General features: G+C 38.5%; 2 protein-coding genes across 3 annotated transcripts in view; one reads left to right on the top strand and one right to left on the bottom strand.

Moving 5' to 3' along the window:
• LOC103481825 (neurotrypsin) overlaps positions 1-21,513 on the bottom strand; it is a 34,815-nt gene extending 13,302 nt beyond the window's left edge. The window contains exons 1-9 of the mRNA XM_008437587.2: positions 21,077-21,513; positions 16,730-16,772; positions 7,723-7,965; positions 6,949-7,087; positions 5,519-5,697; positions 5,233-5,380; positions 2,188-2,379; positions 1,375-1,652; positions 605-743 (exon numbers count right to left, since the gene is read on the bottom strand). Of these exons, the coding sequence (XP_008435809.1) occupies positions 605-743; positions 1,375-1,652; positions 2,188-2,379; positions 5,233-5,380; positions 5,519-5,697; positions 6,949-7,087; positions 7,723-7,965; positions 16,730-16,772; positions 21,077-21,175 (1,460 nt within the window). The 5' untranslated portion in view covers positions 21,176-21,513. The remainder of the gene's footprint in view (positions 1-604; positions 744-1,374; positions 1,653-2,187; positions 2,380-5,232; positions 5,381-5,518; positions 5,698-6,948; positions 7,088-7,722; positions 7,966-16,729; positions 16,773-21,076) is intronic.
• Positions 9,487-15,060, top strand: LOC103481523 (E3 ubiquitin/ISG15 ligase TRIM25-like). 2 transcript variants are annotated; one of them, XM_008437025.2, is made up of 2 exons: positions 9,487-10,079; positions 11,852-15,060. In XM_008437025.2, the coding sequence occupies exon 2, from the start codon at positions 11,854-11,856 to the stop codon at positions 13,537-13,539; it is 1,686 nt and encodes a 561-aa protein (XP_008435247.1). In that variant the 5' UTR covers positions 9,487-10,079; positions 11,852-11,853; the 3' UTR covers positions 13,540-15,060. The 2 variants fall into 2 exon arrangements, with proteins under 2 accessions (XP_008435247.1, XP_008435246.1); XM_008437024.2 differs by lacking the exon at positions 9,487-10,079 and adding an exon at positions 10,091-10,884.
• Positions 21,514-23,000: the final 1,487 nt, after the last annotated feature.

Genomic DNA, 23,000 nt, shown 5'->3' with positions numbered 1-23,000 from the left:
TATGAATTTAATAGAAATGAAGTCGGTGAATAMAAAAACAACAACCAACTGTTTTTAATTAAACTGAAATTAATTAAAATAAATCAAAGTGAATCTAAATTGACTCGAACTGTCTGACCTAAGTCAGATTCAATCTGTCTGACTCAGGTCAGACAGATTGAATCAAATCCAATTCAGCTGAACTGAGTTGTGATGAACAGAATTAAAGTGAACTGAATTTTATGAACCAATTTTCATTTCAATGATTTGAAATGAACAGAATTTTAAAAAATCGTAATGTTAATTCAATTCATTTKACTGAACTGAATCAAAACAGAACTGAACTTAATCGAAATAAATKAACTAAATCCTCTGAACTGGTTTTAATTTGAAATGGTTAATTTGARATGAACTTAAAAGAATTTTAAAAAAATMGTAAATGTTAATTCAGTTCATTTGACTGAAAATTAAAAAAGAACTGAACTTAATCAAAATAAACTAAATCCACTGAACTGCTTTTAGTCAAACTGAACAAAAATCAAAACTAATTTTATTTAAACTAATTCTAAACGGACTGAACTGAACTTAATCAGATTACATATTACATTATTATTTTATTTCCTACCCTAGGCCCAGCTGCCGGCAGATAACAGTCGCGTCTCTGTCTGTCCAGTGGGAGTTGCACACCGCCCCCCACTGGCCATTCAGGTAAACTTCAACCCGCCCGCTATCGGAGGACGAGCTGCCAACCAGACGAACTGCCCCTGAAAATCACAGAGAAGCACAAATATCTATCTCTGCTGTAGTAGATTACAACTATTAAGTTGTAATAAAGACGTGGTCATTAAATAAATGTAAAAATTAATGTCACTAATTATAGTGTAGTTGCTACAAAACCAGAATGAAATCACTAAATCATGCTTCACAACCTCTCTGGAAAATGAACGGACATTGACCGAAGCTGTTAATTAACTCTGCAGAGTCCCATTACATCATGCTACATGCATGTGTTGGGTTTGTCTCTGCTTGACCCATCTCACTTATGGCAGTGGAGAAGAAACATTGATGCAAGAAGTCAGTAATACAGAAGATAAATAGTGTCCACCGGACACATGGGTGAGGTTTTCTGAACATAACCCTTACTTCAAGAAAAACCTCAATTAATTGCATAATAAATTAAAACAAGCTTGGTCATTTCCATTTGCATGATGGTTTGTTTTTCTCCAAAAGACTGGGCATTTTCAGTTTCAACTGTAATTTTGTTTGCAGAGACTTCAGTATCCAGGGTGTGCTCCCATTAATTAATATAGTTTCAAGACAACAATCTTATCGTTTATCGCAATAACTTCTAGGAATATTCATGATGGGTGTAATCGGACCCACGTGTTGGCGTACCTTGGTGGCAGTCGCAATAAGCCCAGCCGATAGCGCCTGAGTTCTGCCTGAAGAAGCACCAGGGGTTGGACTCTCGGTCCGGGTTCCTGCAGTAGCTGTGGTCGCCCAGGCCGCGGCCCGGGTACTGCATGACATAGTCTGGAAACTCAGTCCACTTCAGACACGGGGCGCCAGAATCCGTCTGGGACACGGTGCCGTTGTAGTATCCCAACTCGGTGAATCCCTCAGAGCAAGACAGAGGCACTGCAGAGAGGAAGAAGAGCAGATAAGGGGAACTGCTGAGGAAGAGCAGAGAAAAAAGATGTTCTGGATNCCATAAGAAGAAGTTCTGTTTTTAGGTTAGGTTTAGGACTAATGTGTGAATTGAGTTTAGGTTAGATTTAAGGTTAGGTATGTTCTGGTAATGGTTATGGATTAAGCTGCAGAAATGAATGAAAAATGGATGGGGACAATGCAAAAATTATTAGAAATACAAACTTGTGTGTTTGCACTTGTATGCACTTAATATTGAAGACCACTTTCACAGTATTTACCATCGAAAGGCAATCATTTGTGGACAGTGATTTTGTTTTCTTTTTTGCAGTTCCACTGTGCTTTAGAAGTAATATGCGAATTAGATTTTAGTTAAGGTTAGGAATAGACTAGTGATGGTTGGGGTTTTGGAAAATGTCTGGGTTTGGCATAAATGCAGTTACTAAAATGAATGGAAGTCAATCCAGAGACCTCAGTTTGTATAGAGGTATTGCGATGTGTGTGTGTGTGTGTGTGTGTGTGTGTGCGTGGGTGTGTGTGTGTGGGTGTGTGTGTCTGTGTTATGAGCTGTAACCTGTATAAGGGCTGCAGGAGACCCCAGCGTCCTCCATGTGGTCACAGTTGTGCTGCTCCCAGTCGCTGTGGGGGCACTGATCCAGGAACAGCTCGTTACCTGTGCACTTCATGGCATCCAGCAGGATGGGGCCTGATCCCTGCCCGAAGTGAGCCCACGACCAGGCCTTCGCCACACCCCTGCAACACACACACACACACGCTGCATGCCAATCAAGCTTAAACTGGTCTAAAAGAAACATTACAGATTATACGTGTTTTTTTATATGTGAAAAAAATATTACAGAAATGCAGAAATAATCTTTGTTGCATTTTAAAAATGTTTTCACTTTTTACTTCCACAACGTTTTCTGGGCAGTAAGAACAGGAAACCTTTGTTCAGACTTAGAAAATTGCTTCTTTGGTATTGTGGGGAAATATAAGATAAAGTCTGTCATAACTGAATAAAAAAGCACTTTATTCTGAATACATCCCATCTCCACAGCAGCTCCCCTCCAACCCACACAAAGTAACTTAAATGTGTCAAACTAATATGCTATATATAAAGTACATATGAGAAATCTTTGTTGAATAATAAATAGCTACCGAGTGGCTCCTTGTAGCCATAACTTATTGATGGAGAAATGCTATAAAAGCCCTCCTGCGGATGTGTTTTTGTCCCTGTGTGTTTCTGCTTGTTTGAAACTGATGTTTAACTTAAAGACAACCTGCAGGTGACTTGCTGAAAGCAAAGAGAAGCAGCAAAACCAACAGAACCAGATGCGTTGGAGCTGCGGAGAACTGAAAACTCATTCAAACACAGCCACATTATTCTTAATGTTACAAACTTTGAAATGAAGGCGCTTGTTGCAGAAGTAAAATGCATCACTGTGGTGTTTTAGTCAATAAAAACCTTCCAAATTCAGATAATGTTATTGTTGTGTTTATTAATTTGGCAAAACTTTGTGYTGGTTTAACACATAAATAAGTTTTTGCATGTCTTTGCAGGCCTTGTGAAGTTTCATTTGAACAAAAAGAAATAAACATAAAACAAATTAATAAAACAACAGTATATCTAAATACATGGTGAATGAAGATAATATTCAAAATAATCAGGATATTTCTCCAAAACCCTTAAAACATTAACACTAATGGAAGTTACAATGCAAACTTTTGAGAAATTTCCAAAATTTCCAGCGGCAGATTATATTGGATTGTGTACTAAATATTTTACTGGAGTTCATTAATTGGACTCTTGCAGATATAAAAAAGCCATTTTTGTTCGAGATGGTTCTGTTTTGTCAATGCTAAGAAGCTGCAGACAGTGAGATGAACATTATTTTGGATTTGTTTTTATCTAACAAAAGCATTTACTGAATAATTGTGTCTTTGATTGGCATGCAWTATTGGAATTTCAMCAATCTTAGCTTTCCAATAASGTAAATATGTATGTATGTGCATAAAGTTATAACGCAATACTTACTAAGCATTCTACTACTGTCATTACTTGTAATAGACTGAATTTAGGAAGCTGCAGTGATTCAAATAAATAGTTTTAACATTTTAAATGCTAGCATTTTTAATTTAGATGTATAATAAATACAATAAAATGACATGGACTGTTTTTGTGCTGGATCTCTATTTATTTATTTATTTATTTATTTGCATCTGAAGTTGTCGGCTGTGTCCAGGGAGGATTTTGAGAAGTCTGGCAGCATGAAGCATGTTTGACACAGAAACTCACAATGTAAATAAACTGGACCCTGTAGACTTCAAGAAACATCAACCATTTTGCTTTGAATTGTCGAAACGTGTCAAACATGAGTCTGCGCGCAGACGCGCGAACACCTGCAGATCGTCGTCAGCTCTTCTTTTAGTTACAAACACAGACGCAGAGCTGTCCCCTGGCGCTTCGGGAGACGGGATGCAACCCAGAGCTGAACATGAGATTCACTTCTCAGTTACAACTTATCGGCTGTCTGACAGCTGGAGAGGAGAGGAAAACCTGCAGTGATGCAACATAAACAAAGTGTTTCCCCTGGATTGTTCCTGATCTACACTGCAACTCGTTGCTCTCCCAGTTTCTCCTGCCACTCAGTATTTCCAGCTCACTCTCTGCAACACAATCAGCCTAATGAAACTCTTAAGCAGATGTAGCTCTGTGCAGTTTTAGAGGAAACGATTAAAGAAATGAAGTCCCATTTGTTTTGTTCACAAATTCTCTCTATTAGCCTTAAAAAAGTCAACCAAAAAATGCATCTGTTTAAAAGTAGAACTTGATCAACCTGTAGAGTAAACTTTAGTTAAATATCATTACAAAGGTTTTCATTTGAACTAAAATAATAACATTTCTGATTTGACAGATTTAACCAGAGATACATTAATTGACTTTTTGTTGTTGTTAGAGTTGCCTTTGATTCATAATAACTGCAACATTTAGCAATATTTGATGTATTTTTTCTTTTGATGACTTTTGACAAAATGTAATGTTTATGTTCCACATAATCGGTTACTGTGTTATGTTTTTATGGTGTAAAGCACTTTGAGCTGCCTTGTCATGAGATGTTCTGTACAGATAAACTTGACTATTAAAAAATTTGAAAACATAAAAAAATGAAATAAATATTGGTATGGCAAAAGCATTTATTTCCCTTTGACTTTTTAACTTCAACATATTTCATTGTGATATTGTTTGACAAAGACAAAGCTGTGCAAAATTGTCACATTTTTTTTTTTACAAATAAAAATCTGATTAGTCATTCTGAAGAGGACTAAAGTAAAGAAAAATACCAGATTGAAGGATATTTAAACAGATTGATTAAATGTGGATGGAAACTATTTGTTGAGGTATGAAATGTAATTACACTGAAATTAAACTGAAGTTTTAAACTGTATGTATGTAATAAAAGAGAACTACTCAACTCATGTTTGGCTTCATATATTAAACATCGAACAAATAAAGTATTCTGCAACGTTTCTTTGGAATTTTTTTTTTAATAAGAGAAAACTTAAAAGATTTTATATTTCAGATGACAAAAACATGGATTGGCATACCCGTAACCGAGCTGTCTGCACACCACCTCGGCGTCTCTGTCRTCCCACTGGTCGTCACAGACAGAGCCCCACCGGCCCGCGTGGAAAACCTCCACACGACCTTCGAAGTCTTCCTCGCTTCCCACCAGACGCAGCGGAGGGCCGCTACCTGCGACAGGAGGGTGGAATTTATAATATGCGTGAGCCTAAAGTGTTGGGATTATTCACAAAGAAAGGAGGCCACTTCGCAGCTCAGGTGTGACGGGGGAAATGTTCAGATGTAACTTTAATGAGAAGTCACGCTGACCTTCAGGTGGCGCACACACCACGGCCGCCTCGTTGCCATGGCTGCAGTCACCGGTGACGAACGTCCTGCTTCGGCATTTACTCAGGGCGTCCTCGTCTCCACGGCAGCCCAGACGTTCATAATGGAAGAGGCCAGAGCCTGAGCCAAACTGGGAGARCTGCAGCGCAGTACCAATATCTCTGGAAAGATTACATTTAAAAATAAACTGGAGGGTTTTTTTTCTTTTTTTTWWAATCCTTTCCACTTTCATCCAAGGAGATACAATCATTTAGGTGCTTGCTGAATCTGACTGCATTGAACTAGATTCAGTTTTGAACTGCAGGGTAAATTGGATGTTTTTAACTAGACTGGAATCGAAATCTGATGGTATTGGACTAAATTATTGTTCAACTGAACAATACAGAGCGAGACTGAATTGGCTTGTGTGTAACTAGATGGTGAAATGATTTCAAATAGGTAAACTGAACTTGAATTATTGCTAAAATAAACAAAACTGGACTGAATTGAATTTACCTGAATGGATGTAAATGCACTGAACTGAAAGAAAATGGACTGACACAGTTACAATGCAAATGAACTGTAATTCAAACTAAATGAACTCAGATACGATTGAACTGAGCTGACATGATGTTGACATGAATTGAATAAAAAATAAGAAAATTTTAAATAAATGAATCCACTGAACATATTTTAACTCAGCTGAAATGAAGTAATTAACCAAATTAAACGTATAAAATTTTACTGAATCAAAAAGAACTATTTGGAATGTGATCTGAACTGAATTAAACTGAAGTGAATGTAATCTAACAAACCTGAACTGAACTGATATGAATTTAATAGAAATGAAGTCGGTGAATAMAAAAACAACAACCAACTGTTTTTAATTAAACTGAAATTAATTAAAATAAATCAAAGTGAATCTAAATTGACTCGAACTGTCTGACCTAAGTCAGATTCAATCTGTCTGACTCAGGTCAGACAGATTGAATCAAATCCAATTCAGCTGAACTGAGTTGTGATGAACAGAATTAAAGTGAACTGAATTTTATGAACCAATTTTCATTTCAATGATTTGAAATGAACAGAATTTTAAAAAATCGTAATGTTAATTCAATTCATTTKACTGAACTGAATCAAAACAGAACTGAACTTAATCGAAATAAATKAACTAAATCCTCTGAACTGGTTTTAATTTGAAATGGTTAATTTGARATGAACTTAAAAGAATTTTAAAAAAATMGTAAATGTTAATTCAGTTCATTTGACTGAAAATTAAAAAAGAACTGAACTTAATCAAAATAAACTAAATCCACTGAACTGCTTTTAGTCAAACTGAACAAAAATCAAAACTAATTTTATTTAAACTAATTCTAAACGGACTGAACTGAACTTAATCAGATTACATATTACATTATTATTTTATTTCCTACCCTAGGCCCAGCTGCCGGCAGATAACAGTCGCGTCTCTGTCTGTCCAGTGGGAGTTGCACACCGCCCCCCACTGGCCATTCAGGTAAACTTCAACCCGCCCGCTATCGGAGGACGAGCTGCCAACCAGACGAACTGCCCCTGAAAATCACAGAGAAGCACAAATATCTATCTCTGCTGTAGTAGATTACAACTATTAAGTTGTAATAAAGACGTGGTCATTAAATAAATGTAAAAATTAATGTCACTAATTATAGTGTAGTTGCTACAAAACCAGAATGAAATCACTAAATCATGCTTCACAACCTCTCTGGAAAATGAACGGACATTGACCGAAGCTGTTAATTAACTCTGCAGAGTCCCATTACATCATGCTACATGCATGTGTTGGGTTTGTCTCTGCTTGACCCATCTCACTTATGGCAGTGGAGAAGAAACATTGATGCAAGAAGTCAGTAATACAGAAGATAAATAGTGTCCACCGGACACATGGGTGAGGTTTTCTGAACATAACCCTTACTTCAAGAAAAACCTCAATTAATTGCATAATAAATTAAAACAAGCTTGGTCATTTCCATTTGCATGATGGTTTGTTTTTCTCCAAAAGACTGGGCATTTTCAGTTTCAACTGTAATTTTGTTTGCAGAGACTTCAGTATCCAGGGTGTGCTCCCATTAATTAATATAGTTTCAAGACAACAATCTTATCGTTTATCGCAATAACTTCTAGGAATATTCATGATGGGTGTAATCGGACCTGAACACGTGTTGGCGTACCTTGGTGGCAGTCGCAATAAGCCCAGCCGATAGCGCCTGAGTTCTGCCTGAAGAAGCACCAGGGGTTGGACTCTCGGTCTGGGTTCCTGCAGTAGCTGTGGTCGCCCAGGCCGCGGCCCGGGTACTGCATGACATAGTCTGGAAACTCAGTCCACTTCAGACACGGGGCGCCAGAATCCGTCTGGGACACGGTGCCGTTGTAGTATCCCAACTCGGTGAATCCCTCAGAGCAAGACAGAGGCACTGCAGAGAGGAAGAAGAGCAGATAAGGGGAACTGCTGAGGAAGAGCAGAGAAAAAAGATGTTCTGGATKAAATGAGGAGGATTTAGGTCAGCRTGAGTAAGAAAGACATGTTGTGAGGAGAAGATCACATTATCCCCATGTCTGTATTTCATYAAGASATAAAAGCTAGCATGGATCATTCTCTGTCCACTTCCACRGCAGGATTCACCCGATCCACACTGAGCACGATCAAACYCGCCTTAATGTAACATCAACTACCTCGAGTAATCTTCTCTGAGGAGGAAAAATATGAGAGTGAAGCTTAGACGGACTGAGAGGGGAAACTGCTGACATCAAAGTGTAGCAGAATTAGGCCGCAAAATGTGGAGCAGTSAATGTGCTGAAGATCCAACAGCAGCGCTAATGAAAATGATGAAAACAAACCCAGAGGAGAGATTATGCTGTGTTCCAGTTAAACGCAAAACCTGGAGCAGGTTTTGACGTCACCCYGAGGTAACAACGTTCTAGTTAAGAAGTTGGAGTTTCAACGTGGCGATGCTCATAAACATGTTAGCGGTAGCTCTTAGAAAYATRATTWTAAGCTTCACTTTCTATAAACAAACACCACTTTTATTTWATTTTTTCATTTTAAAGTCGCAGGCGCTACCTGTARCATTAGTTTCTTGTAAAATAAACATGTTTCCACCACATCATATTACTGTTGATGTGAGGAGCGGCCATATTGAATCGTCAAGTCCACCTTACAAGTTGTGACTGGGTAGTCACAGTTGCTCCCAGTTYCCCAGTGGGAAATCCAGTTGATTTATCTCACTGRCAAGTTGGAATTTCCCAGTTCCAAGCACAACTGGAACATGACATTAAAACTGGGAGACCAAAAGCCTGAAACTAGAAAAATGAAAAGCATTTAATTAAAGGGAACTCAGTTAAGTGTGCTGAAAGTCTGGAATATCAGCGCTTTGCTTTGAGCTGAAGGCATTTTAGGTAGAAGGTAAATATGAACTTTTCATTTTTATCCATCTTAAAAGCAAAAACTCAAAACTCACTCAAAGCATAACACTATAACCACTAACAGGTGAAGCAAATAGCATCACTTATCGCTTCATCATGGTCCTTTTTAGTGGGTTGTTGCATCTATCAACATTTTATCTGCAAAGCTAATGCAACAAAATACAGGAAAATTGGAAGGCTAACTATTTGATGTGATGGAGTACTGCAAAAAAACGCACAATATTACACTGATTGTTCTTGGTCTAGTTTCTAGACCAAATATCTTAATGTGATGTAGTACGATGACCCAGATGATTAGTTTATAGGTTAACTGTATTCAAACTGTTGGGGTTGTGAGGGRATTTTTTTCTTTTCACTCTTATTTGTCTTTTCTTTCTCTTTCATTTTGCAACAATAACACTTCACTTCATCTGCATCCTTGTAATCTTAAGGTAGAAATCTTAAGGTAGACACCTCCATATTTCTAAATGTATTTTTGTTTTTTTTTGTTCTTGGGTGAATTCCCCTTGAAGTTCTTTGGGGATTTTCAAAGTCGAGCGGCAACTGAGCTATGATTAATGGTGGAAGGATTCCAGTGTTAGAGCTACAGTCTTATCTCAGCAACACACACAGCTTGGCCATCCAGGAGCGTTATCACCCAGATGCAAGTCGTAAAGCACACACACACACACACACACACACACACACACACAAATTCAAAAGGTTTTGCTTGACTGCAGCAAACACACAAACTTGATCCAGTTTGGATGAAGAGAAGATGGAGAGCAGTAAAAGCCAGGAAGTGTGAAAAAACGGCTGAAGAAAAAATTGAATATCTATGAATGATTAGGGAGCGTAAAGCAGCCTTCAACATGAAAAATCTCCACACACAAGAAATACGTGCCTGTCCCTTTAAGAGGCGTGGTGCAGGAAACAGAAAGTAAATTAGGTTTTCCTGGGGAGTGTTTAAAGCTTCAGCCGTCCATTTCTCTCAGCAGCAGTACATATATGTTGATATTTCTGTTCCTTTTAACTACAAAACTCCTTGTTTTCTTAGTTTTGTGTCTACAATCTGTTGGGATGGGGACACAGCTGTAACCTACAGGCCAGATAAGCAGCAGGAGAGGTGAGCTGAAACACGTCATCCTTACCAGTGTAAGGACACACAAAAACAAACTAATTAACATTCTTTCCCTTTTTCCTGCAACTCTGCCCTTTTAAAGTCAAAACTACACCGGGATAGGAAGTAAAAAGAGAAAAGCAATGCTTAGTAGATGTATGTAGAAAATGCAGTGTGAGCTTTGTGTTGCTTTTCAATGTTTTTTTTTTTTTTTGTCTGGCACAGTAAATATAAAACAGATTGGACGGTAAACAGAGAGGCTGATGTGTTTTGTGACAATAGTTGGTATTTTCAGGGCGTGGATCATCCACCACATTGTCTGAGTAACSCTTTGTGTGTRTTCATTGACAGATTGCTTCAAAAGATGTATAGTTTATGTAATTATCTTTTAGTTTATAAGGAAGCTTGTTGCCATTATCTTAGAAGGAAGTTGCTAATATAAACCTTACTGACCTATATATAAAAATATATAATTTCTGCTTTAAAGGAGGTAGTTATGTCTGATTCTAGTAAGWGCCTTTCAGTAACAGACCACTTAATGGTGCTTTATTACTTTCACAGAGGCAAATTCAGCTACAGCCATAAATGTTGATGTKTTTCATAGGATCAACACAAAGTACCAGTATGAAGTCTTTTTGCAGCCTTCAAGACGTTTTMTTCCAGGAATTACTTCTATCCATTTTCCCATCTACTATAACGATCTTCTGAGATTTGAAGAGGAATATCTGTAAAGCAGCARACTGCAGGCTAGTAACGGCAGCAGAAAACCTAAACAATTAACCAACTYGTGTCAGTTTGATGTTTTTGTGCAGTAAGTACTCAAAATTTACWACCAACATTTACTCCATATTTTATCCTCTTATGTATTAAAAACACAAGAATCATAAMTAAACAAAATTATAACTGTAATATGTTAATTTGATATTTTCCAATCAATCAGCCAAAAAGTTTTGAATTTGAACAGCTCTAATCAGTGATCATATTCTTAAAATGCATTAAATATTTTCAGTCTATAACCACAGCAACCATGTATTTTGTATTAAAATACAWGCATGTATTTTAAAGCGCCTTCTTTTGGAGTTTAGTAAAGCTGAAATGAATTTTATCAACATGTRCTTAGACTAAATAAATTAGGATAATCTTSTAATTCCTTAATTTTCTGTTGGATTCTAAACTACTACCTATATCCAGGAATCAGYCTAAAGCTTTGTCTTTCATTTATGTGCTAAAGTTTTTATTAAAATATTAAAAATAAAAGCGACCACTACACTGAACTYCATTGAAAACCTCCTGGTTATTCTACCAAATATTGATTTCTGAACTCTTCCTGAGTTAAAAAAGTAAGAGCAACATAGATATTTTTTTACATAAAATTTTTATTTAATACCATAAAATGCTGGTACTTTTTAAAGATGTTTTGGGGATTTTTTATGTAATTTTTTTGTTTTGGTTTTCTCCTGGGTTTTTTGTGCGTCAGTCAAAAAGCACCAGAATAGCTAAGAGATGTCTGATGCTTTTTGTAAGAGTTCAAAAACTCCGTGGAGATGCTCCAGTCAATCAGCCAGAGATGACAGTCAAGGAATTTTACTTGAAGGATCTAATACTGAAAAAAAGATACAAAAAACAAAACATTTTCCTTGTTTTTGTTGAAGGACAAATCAGAATTGGCARGTCAGACCTCAAAGCACAAATCTGTGTGAGCCAGAAAAAGTCTGTCTTAATTCATTTCAGACATTTAGCATGATGTGTTGATGTAATTGTGCTTTGTGTTGTTTTAGAAATGGCATCCGGTGGAAGTCTCTTAACCGAGGAACACTTGCTGTGTCCCATCTGTCTTGACGTCTTCAACAAACCCGTTTCCACTCCATGTGGACACAACTTCTGCCTGCCCTGCATCACGTGCTACTGGGACACCACATTTGTCTGCCAATGTCCGATCTGCAAGGAAGAGTTTCCAAACAGGCCCAACCTTAAGGTCAACATCTTCATTGCAGATYTGTTGTCACAGTTCAAGTCCCTTCATGTCACGAACGTTCACACCCAAAGGTCAGCAGGTCAGCAGCCGGTCAGCTGTGGCAGCGAGGTGCAGTGTGACATCTGCAGCAGTCAGGCTGTGAAATCCTGTCTGGACTGTGTCACTTCGTACTGCGACAGCCATCTTCAGCCTCATGACGTCGCTTCTGAGCTGAARAGACACACGTTGGTTGATCCCGTGGAGAGTTTGGGGGAAAAGGTGTGCAGGAAGCATCACAGGCTGATGATGCTGTTCTGCAGGAGYGACAACTYGGTGCTTTGCGACCTCTGTGTCGGRTTGCGGCACGCCGACCACGATGTTGTTTCCGTGCAGAGGGGATACTACCAAATGAYGCCTCAGGTGATTGGTAATGAGGCCAAAGTGCAGCGAATGATTCAAGAAAGGATGCAGAAGRTCCAAAACACAAAGGAGTCGCTGACGCAAAGCAAGACGGAGACAAAAAAGGTGATCGAACATGGAAGACGGGATCTAACGGAGTTGGTTACTGAGATTAAGAGGACCCAAGAGGAACTCAATAAGGTGTTTGAAGAGAAGCAGAAAGCAGCAGAGARCCAGGCRACGGGGTTAATTACAGACATGGAGAAAGAGATTTCTTGTTTGAAGGTGACGGCAAAGAATCTGGAGGAACTGAAGGAAATTAAAGACCCGGTGTGTTTTCTCAAGAGGTACCCAAACCAGTCCCTAATCCCACACACCATGGACCTGTCCACACACAACTTTATCAGGCACCTGGAGGTGAAGTACGTGCATAAGTCTGTGAGAAACTCAATATCTCAAATGCAGGACTTACTGGATAAACTGAACGAAGAACTCAACAGATTCTCAAACAGCACGGACACATCAAACAAGGCGGCRCTCAGGTACATGCAGCAGTATGGGGAGAACATYGTGCTGGATTTTGACACAGCTCACCCCATGCTCACCTTATCCGCTGATGGGAAGCAGGTGTGGTACAACATGGGCACGGGTTTGTGGGGAAACCAGATCCCGAAACCCAGCATGTTCACTCAGCATCTTGCCGTTGTGGGGCAGAGAGGATTTTCCTCACGCAGGTTTTACTTYGAGGTACACGTGGGCCAAAAGACGGAGTGGTGTCTGGGCGTGGCAACGGCGTCGCTCCAAAAGAAAGGGGCAATAGTTCGGAGTCCGAACTCCGGACTCTGGGCCATCTGGTTCCTAGTAGACAAGTTTGAAACCTTCAGCTCTCCAGGCGAGGCGGTGTATACAGGGAAAGTGGAGCACGTCGGGGTTTTTGTTGACTACAACGCAGGTCAAGTAACGTTCTTTGACGTGATCAGAGCAGTACACATTTACTCTTTTACTGAGTGTTTATTTACCGAGGAGCTGTATCCGTACTTTAATCCCTGCGATAATGAGTATGGTTCAAATCTGGAGCCAATGATAATTGTTCCCATTTCTCCTGCAGAATGAACAGAGTATTTAGAGACTGACTATTTGATTTCAATTAGACGGCAAAAACACTAAATCTTACCACGCATTTTTGAAATAGGAGAAAACTAACCTACAAGTAACTTTTCAGCAACATGTAGCAGCTATTTAATAAATAATTCTTGAATATTTATTAAAAAGTACCAGTTCYAGTGGCAGATTATTAAATTTATAACAATACAGTTTTCCCATTTACAAGTGAAATAATCTGCCTGTAGTGGAACTAGTACTTTATTAACACGCTTCTGTGYTGTGCTAGGTAACTGGCTGGGCTTTGCTGTGGTTGCTAGGTGATGGACTGGGGTTGCTAGGTAACGGCAGCCTATCAGTTGTGACTCATCAGGAGGTTTTTGAAACGCTCCTCTTTCCATACACCAAAATATATAATATAGGAAAAGAGTCTTGTTAAAAGTAAAATAATTTGTTGTCAATGGTATAATAATAATAATATTTTGCTATGAAGTTACTTTGTAACTTAGTTTTGCTTTATTTCAAATTTGCTACGATATTTTGCACTAGAAACTAGACAAGAAATACTTGGTAAGATTTTGTGTTTTATGCCGTGCAGAACATAAGTGAAGCTAAGCTGTATTTAAAAGGCACACTTTGAAGACTATTTCTAAAAATGAAGTTCCTCCTTTTCTTTTAAGTTCTGGTTCTGATTTGAGTTTTGACTTCGTTTTTTCACTTCAAAACCCTGGTGGCTTTGAGATATTCGCTATCTGCTGACCTTCACTTGCTGTATTGATTGTTCGGTGGTGAAAACTGTCTCAGGATGCACCACTCTACTCCTGACGCCACCAAATTTGTCCTCTGGTGTCATTCTAGATCTTTGAAAATGTTACATTATTTTGTAAAGGGTCTTATTTTTAAACTTCTAAGTCTCCTCCGATGTTTGATTTTTTTTTTKTGTATACTCTTTAAAGTTGATTTGATCAATGAGAATATGATCTGCAATACCATTTTGTCGAACTGTTAACAGGCAATCTGCTTTTTTTTATTATGTAACCTGTCAAGGGAATGCAGATGTATAATGTATAATCTGGAACATATTAAATTGTGATATTTATGTTTGAGCTGCATACTGTCCCTTTTTAATTATTAAACAACAACGCATAGCAGTGAAATCAGGATGAACTGGAATCGAATTTAAAATTGAGCATGGACAAAAATTTTTATAAAATTCAGAGAGATTGCTCACTTTATACCTGCATTTTTGTGCAAATCTGTGAAATTACATTTTTTATTCACCAGCTCATCCTCCTGTTAAACTTTAATGTCTGAAGGAAATCCCAACTTTTCAATATCTAACTTGAATATAGATTAAAGAAAACGCCAGAATGACAGATTATCATGTTGATCAATCTGATCAGAAAAGCTGTTTTTATTCATCTTGAATCAGTTTTGATGTAAAAATCCACAATGAGTGCAGAGAAAGGTTTCCAGACAGTAACTCCTAAAGCTCCACATATGGTGCTTTTTAAATGCAAGTTAAATATTTTACACAGATTTACACAAGGTAAATGTTGCCATCTTTATTAATAATTTATCTTTAACTGTAAGTTAATGAAGCACCGAGATTTAAAATATTAAATAACTTAAGCTCTTTGGAGTCAGGTAAGTAGTTGTAAAAAGATTAAAATTACATGATAAAGTTAATAGGGATTTGTTCAGGATTAGTAGATGCTGTAGTTTGATCCTTAAATATTTGTTTTCATTTTAATATTAATCATAATAATCCGCCTGGTTATGTTTGTCTTTTTCTCTAAGCCCTCTTAATATTAATGCATGGAAACCTCAGCATGTCGTCTAATAAAAAATACACAAGAAGCTCTAAATTTTTAATATAAAATAGATATTTCAGTGTCTGAGTGTTTGGGTTTTTTGGTTTAGTTTRCCTCGTTGAGCTCGTGTTRTATCATTTTTTAGGCGTCTAATTGTAAGTTTTTGAGCTCAGTTCTGACATTTYTGGATAGATTTGAAAAGAAAAATAAAACAAGTTGATTTGATTTGTTTGGACAGACTAGAACATCTTTAATATTAACATCATTTTAGATTCTCCCCATTTAAAGGAGGTTTACATTTCATCTACAGGATCCAAGTACTTTAAAACAGGCATAACATGTATGCCTGTTGTAAATTTATTTTAATTATGTTTGAATGCTTAAGGATTTTGTTGTTTATTGTATTGTATGATTATTGATCATCACTTTTATTTTAATCTACATTTTTATCTCTATAACCCCATCCTTATTTCTGTAAGAATCTTATACACATTTGCGCCTAATCCTTGACTTAAAAGATATTTATCTTTTCCAAACTATACTGAATTTAAATAAAAGCTCTGCTCGTATTTTTGCTCTATAAAACGTTTTTTATTCACATTAGCTCTATTGTAATGACTTGTAAAGCCATCACTTCAACCAAAATCCAGCCTGTGTGTCTCTCTGCATCAACAATAACCAATGTTTTCTACATTTTACTTCCTCTCTCATCGTTTCTGCCTCATTCAGCCTCTTTTATTCGTCTCAACACCCGCCGCGCTCCTCTCTGCCACGACAGCCATATTCTGCCCATCGCCTTGGGAACGCTCAGCCTCCCAGCTCTCATAATCCATTTCCCAGCCACAATGAGCGTTTGATACGGTTCACACTCGCAGGCTTGGAGTCCGTGTGTGTGTGTGTGTGTGTGTGGGGCAAAGGCGTTTTCCTCACAGAAATTAAACTAATAACCAAATGAGGTCATTTACAGCAGGCTTTAATTAGATTTTTGGTCGCGTTTTGACCTAGGCAGGTACTGAAGGGGTTTCTGAAGAGTGCAGAGGCATTCCCGTGACAGGAAAGCCGAAGCTGCTGATGGATGGTGGGTTTGGAAAAGCATTAAGCCTGAATTTCCCTCGTTTATCAACGTGGCATAAAAACACAGATATTCGCCCCACCCCCATCGTCGTCAGCATTATGGCTCCCAATCTTCTCAGAGACGCTCAGGAAAGAAATTGAATGAGGGGTGAAGAGGGGTGCAGGCTGTGAAGACGGAGATTTAAGACATGGAGATGTGCTTTTATGCTGTCTGAGTCAGAATGTGGGATAAAATGGAGAGAAGGGCTGAAAAAGTAAAGAGCGATGGCGTAGGAGAAGCAGGTGGAGAAACGGACGGTTCACTTCCCGCCTACCTGAGTTCTGCACTTCGTTGAGGTAGCTGTCCTGAGCCACCATCTGCAAAACGAGACGCAACATTAAACAGGCTCATCTGGATTATATTTGTAAGAGAAGAACAGAACATGTTGGGTTGTCGTACATTTTGTTGGAAAATTATCCGCTGAGAGAAGAGAAAGTAAAAATAGTTGCGTCTCTTGTGGAAAATTCACATTTTGCACATTTAAAAAAAAAGCACACACAACCCAAACATTCCAAAAAACCATCAAGAAATTTCTTTGCAATAACTTTATGTTACGTCACAGTTGGCAGGCACTGTGCCGTTTACCTAGCAACCAAAACAGAGCTCCAGCACGTTTGGTCAGCTGGTTTAGCTGCTGCATGTGCTGTATAACGGCTGCTAGATAAAACGAGTGTTTTGTTGTTGACTTACTATCAACAAACCACTTTCTGCATTCTTGCTGGTTGTGCAGGAGGCTCTATTTCTGCTTTTCAAAGATTGACAGTAGTATAATTGTCATTCACCTGCAGACTGCACAGATTTTAGCTGACCCCCGACCTGTACAAGTCCTGGATGGAGGGAAGGTCACCCATGTTGGTTCTTCTGTTAGGTTTCCATTAACTTTTCATTGAAAAAGATCCGGAAGCTCTTATTATTAATTTATGAATGAGTTTCAGTTCTAGTGAAAACTTGACAAGCCATGTCTACAGAAACACTTAATGCACACAATAAGGACACTCACCAGCGCTGGAGAGCATGAGATGTTACATGACTTGGATTTTATTTGTGAGATCAGGAGACAAACACACAAGGACACAATAGCCTCTGTGGAATAACTGCAGCAAGGCCGATGATTTACAACCTGCTTCACCTTCACATGGACGATCTCTGCTGCCCGTTAACTCCTCCTCTTCATCGCTCAGCATCAACACACTGCACACACAGGGCCAGATCCAAGGGTGTCCTCCGGGGGGCCTAACACCCGGCCACGCTGTCTTTTCTTTTATTAAGAACATGCTGGCAAATTCAATTTCAACAATTGTGATTTAGAAGCCCAGACATCAAAAAGATGAGATGAACTTTGCTTCAAACAGAAGCGACTCAAACTGGAAGAAAAGTGGAGAATATCTCAAGAGCTCATTCTTCACTTTCCTCCTTTCTTTATTAGATAGGGCATCAAAGCAGTTTTCCACGTCCCTCTGAACCCAGCCCTGGCTACCATCTTCACTTTGTTTCACTAAAATAAGTAAAACTGATGTTTTATTGAGTTGCATGTTGTGACTTTCCTCAATCACTCGTATACACAGCTGGTTTTAGGGAATTTTCTGATCTCTTTAGCAACATTTGCACCCCAGTAAAGCTGAAAGGTTGACAGCAGCTGCCATTTTTATACTACTGTCATGATGCCCCGCATCTCCGTGTTTACCCTCAGCGGTCTATATACAGATTTAGCTTCTCGCAGGCAAAATGTTAATACAGACATGAAAGGACGGTTCTAAGGCTTGTTATGTAATTATCAGTCTTATAAATATTAATATAACTGAAGATATAGACACAAACTGTTGTATGGCAGTAGCTAGTCCTGTGATAACAAATTAGGCTGGATGATAAATTGTCCCATACATTATTGCAATAAACGATAATATCATTGTTTTGAGACCATTTTCAAGTAATATAATAATAATAATGATGATAATGGCAACAATGCAAGTTCAGCCTCACAGAAGTAATTTTGTAAAAAAAAAAACTTAAGACTGGAACTGGAAGATATAAAAAAAAAAAAAAGTTATATAAATTCAGACATTGGGACTGGATTTGAACTCAAACATCCAGAATTGGACCAGTTTGAGAACTGTTAGCATCTCAGCCATTGCCATTTAAATCAACTGTTGGTACAAGCTGCAATGCAGACCATTCTGTTGGCCACTTATATTACTGGCTTGCAAGAGATGAATGCTTGGCACTTTAAATATATGAGCCTGTTCCAGTCCAAGAACTCGTTTGGGTTGCTCACAATGTGCAGCTCTAGCAGAAACCGAAGATCTTTTCTATTTCTCATAAATGCCAGACAAGAAAAACAATAAAGTGAGAGTCTTCGCCTGGTCACCTTACAGTCATTTTCGACTCTGCATCATTTAAAATATTCTACAACCCAAGCTGCAAAGATTTCCCTGAGGAAACCGCCATATCTAATGATTTCGAGCGGGAACAGGTGACCTGTGGTCGTAAAACACGGCTCCTGATATTTCCATTCGTGTCAATCCCTCGGCTCGATTACGGTGGTAATCTGTTGTGATGCCTCACAGCTGCGCCCACTTCACCGCCATGCAAACATGCAAACCACCTGCTGCAGAGGCTAATAAGCTACAAGCACATCAGGGAGGAAGAACCAACAGAGAGATGAAGGATCAGAAAATGTTAATACCTTATTTTCATGATTATATTAAAGGTGACCCATTATGCTTCCTTGAACAGGTTAGGATCAGTCTAAGGGCTACAAAACATGTTTGTTACATTTTTTGCACAAACTCATCAATCAGTTCAACCTATTTTGAGTTTCTTTCAGAATGATCTGCTTTTAGGGCCTCTTGTCCCTTTAAATCCAAATAAACTGCTGCTGGCCACGCCCCCAACTCAACATTTACACTCGCACAAAAAAAACAAACAAGGAAGCAGCAAGTGGTTTCTGAATGGTAAGTCAACAACAAAACACTTTTATTTTTCCAGCAGCCATTGTACAGCACATACAGCAGTAAAACCAGCTGACCAAACGTGCTGGAGCTCAGCTGGAGTTGCCAGGTAACAGGCAGAGCTCCAAGGTGGTTGCCAGGTTACGGGCAGTGCCCGCTGATTTGTGACTTAACAAGATTTGAAACGGCTCCTTTTCCAGACAACAAAAAAATTTTTTGTAGAGACCCAAATGAAAAGCATTTCTATGAATTCTGCATAAAAGACTCCTTTAAAAGAAAGCATTTAAAAACACATTTATCAACAACAAGGACAAGGGCAGTATTATGCAAAATTTTGCTAAATTTAGCATGAGATGTTAAGCTTACATTATTCTCTCGGAAAAAAATATACCTGGAGTGTTGCCTTGATTCTTTAATGCATGTTTGAGAAATCATTTAAAGAGGCAGTATTATGTTTTCCAGAAACATAGGGCCATTTTATAGCTCAATCAAGTAACTGTGTTACCTTCAGTTGTTATAAAAATGCTGTATATATCATGACTTCCTGAATCTGTAGCTGAATTTGTAGCTTTGGAAAGAGCTACAAATTGTTTTTAAAGAGACAGAGGCCAKAGGAGACAATTTGATAGCATTTTTGTAACAACTGAAGGTAGCATACTTACTTGATTGTGCTATAAAATTGGCACTATGTGCCAGGAAAATACATAATACTGCCCCATTAAAGTCTTTAATTGTTGTTTTGACTGTAAATGTGGGCATGTTTTCAAAAGCAGTTACTTTCCTGTAACCAATTTCTAACCTGCAGATCTGCAGAATATGAATGTTTTCTTGCCTTTCCCCTTTTGAAGAGTCAAATCATGCGTGTAACCCAATGAATTCATAGACGGTGAACTGGAAACTGTAAAGTTTAAATTAAGAAATGATTCAGTTACAGTTATTTATAGAAACTGTTTGATTTGCAGCTCAATTGGGAATTAACCCCCCAACCCCCACCCCAAAACAACAACAACAACAACAACAACATTATTTTGTGTAAATCAGTGAAAACAGCCACTCTGCATCTGACAGCAGCACCTGTTCCCCTGCGGTTCCTCTGGGTTAACTTGTCCAGCTTTGACCAAACCGCTGTGACAAGCTTCAACCAGGCGTGCGGGGTTCATCTCTGCAACACCTGCGTGGACCAGAGGAGCCACCGATGGCTCCGTGTCATGATATCCCCTCCCCTGGAAGAGGAGGAGTGGAAGGAGGTGTGCCAGGCAGCGTTCATCTGCCACCGTGCATGCATGGCTTTGTGCGTGCGACGCAATCAATAAAGTCTGTTTAATTAAGCTGTGAAACATGCCATCAGTAGCTGGATAAGATGCGGATCTGCTGCTTGTTAACGCCCCGATATGCACCTGCTTTGTTGGGAATACCTCCCGCATGGATCAGCGGTGGATGTGTTGTGTAAAAAAAACAACACAAATCAATAAATAATCCAAACCTCATCTCAGTTATCAGCCTAATTGAGGTGGGGTTGTATTAAAATAGGGGTGGAGGTAAGTAGAGCCTGACTATCTCGGGATTAAATGGTTAAAAAAAAAAAAAAAAAGAACAGAGCGTTAAAAAAAAATTAGATCAGGCCATATTGGGGTGAAAAAATAAATGCACCTCATCATACAGTAGCCACGTACCTCCGCAAACAGCGGCAGCCAGAGACAGGCGCTTCCGATCAAGCCTAACATCTCCCGGCTGGTGAGAGCCATCCTTCCCGCCCGGTGTGTCCGTGTCATAGCCGCGGATCCTCTCCCATCTCTGGCTCCAAACCTGTCCGGGAAGGTGCCGAAGCGTCGTCCTTCCTGCGCTCCAGCTGCTGCCGGAAATTAAGTAAAAATAAAAATATCTATCTGTGCCGTGCAGAGTGAGGATGTAGATGTGGGAGGTTCAGGGTGCGGCACTATGAACGGGAGGGAAAACACACACAGACATCCAATAGTGTTGAGATCTGCAAAAAGCTCCCCCACCACCTCTCTCTCTCGCTCTCTCTTGCTCTCTCTCTCTCTCTTTTTTTTCCCTCTTCTTCTTCTCCAGCACCGAGAAAGTGATTGATTCTTGCGCGTTTGTCACTTCATCTCACGCGGTGCTGCCCAAATATCTGACCTCTTCTGTTGTCAATGCAGTAAAATCWGAGCTCAACTCCGGTCAGTCACCAGCAGGAAACATAACGATAAGTCACTTTCCTTCCACATTTAAAATTACACACTTTGGTTTTACTTATTTATTTATTTTACAGTTTAAGATCTTAAAAGTGTGGCGTGCATTTGTATCGTTTGAGAAATGGCTCAAGCTCAGGTTGGATGAAGAGTAGTATATGTGAACAGCTAAAATTAGGTTTCAACCTATTAGGATTGGATCGCTAAAGGTGAATATGAACCCGGTGAAGCTAAAACTGCCACTTGAGGAGTTCAGGGTGTAGACAATTTGTTTGTTTGTTTTTTTTTTTTATCAAAAATGCAAAATGTATATGTATTCTGTACAGTTTTGGCTTAATTACAGCTCTGACTATGTTGTTTTTGCAGGAGATGTCTTCTTTTTTCAGGTTGTGTTATTGGCGATTAATCAGCTACTAAATTAGTTGACGATTTTAGGAGCCCCTGAATGCAGCTGGATTTTATTTAGGGGTATCAAGGTACGTTTTGATGGTGACTTAGTTTGTGTTTTCTTTAGCAGGTTTGCAGATCTCTGCTGGTCGACGTGAGTTGGAGAAAAACAGGCTGAAGATTGGACTGAAGTGAGCATTTTGAAGGGTTCCTGTGCAGAACAGAGATWTATTGCAGCTTCTAGCCCAGAAAGAAAGTCTGACTAATTAAATGCTAAACACTAAAAGCTCTGCAGTTATTAAGTTGRCTTTTATTTCAGCCAAGTTGGACAATTCAGCACAGCTTGGGAGTGTTGTTTCCTTTTTATATAAACCAAGCTTTCTGTCACACAAAAACTGTTTTATAAGATGTAACATGTTTGATTTATAAATACTGTTTATAAGTCGGTTTTATTAACTAAAATGAATCCTTCTGTTTTCCTCTTCCAACCCCTTTAAGTTTATGTCTACTTTAAATAGGACCTGCTTAAAAGAAACATGATGTCAGCAGCAACCCAAAACTGTAAATTTCCACTTTTTTCAGGGTTTTTCATGAAATATTTAAGCCTAAAACAAAAATAATGAACACTTTTAAATAGCCATATTGGGGAAAAAACAATATATTTGCCAGATTTCTGTTTTTACAAATAGATTTTATACTGGTTTGATGTAATATTCTAATTTTAATGCAGTAACCAGAATATCATCATAATAAACAGAGTTAAAGTCTTTCAATTGTGTGTTATTAATTCATATAACACAATTCATTTAGTGATAAAGCTCCTGAAATAAACTGACTTTTCAAAAATATTCTAATTTATTGAATGAGTCTGCAGGTATTTCTTCCATRAATTAAGAAATTGGTAAATCAACTGGAGATTTAAAGAAAAATATATATACATGTTTAGACTTTAGCTCTTAAATAAAACATCCATCCATCCATTTTCTTTCACCCTTATCCCTCAGTGGGGTCGGGAGGG

Source organism: Poecilia reticulata, linkage group LG19, assembly GCF_000633615.1.
Source record: "Poecilia reticulata strain Guanapo linkage group LG19, Guppy_female_1.0+MT, whole genome shotgun sequence".
Lineage (NCBI taxonomy): Eukaryota > Metazoa > Chordata > Actinopteri > Cyprinodontiformes > Poeciliidae > Poecilia > Poecilia reticulata.
This window is presented reverse-complemented; position numbering and strand designations above follow the sequence as displayed.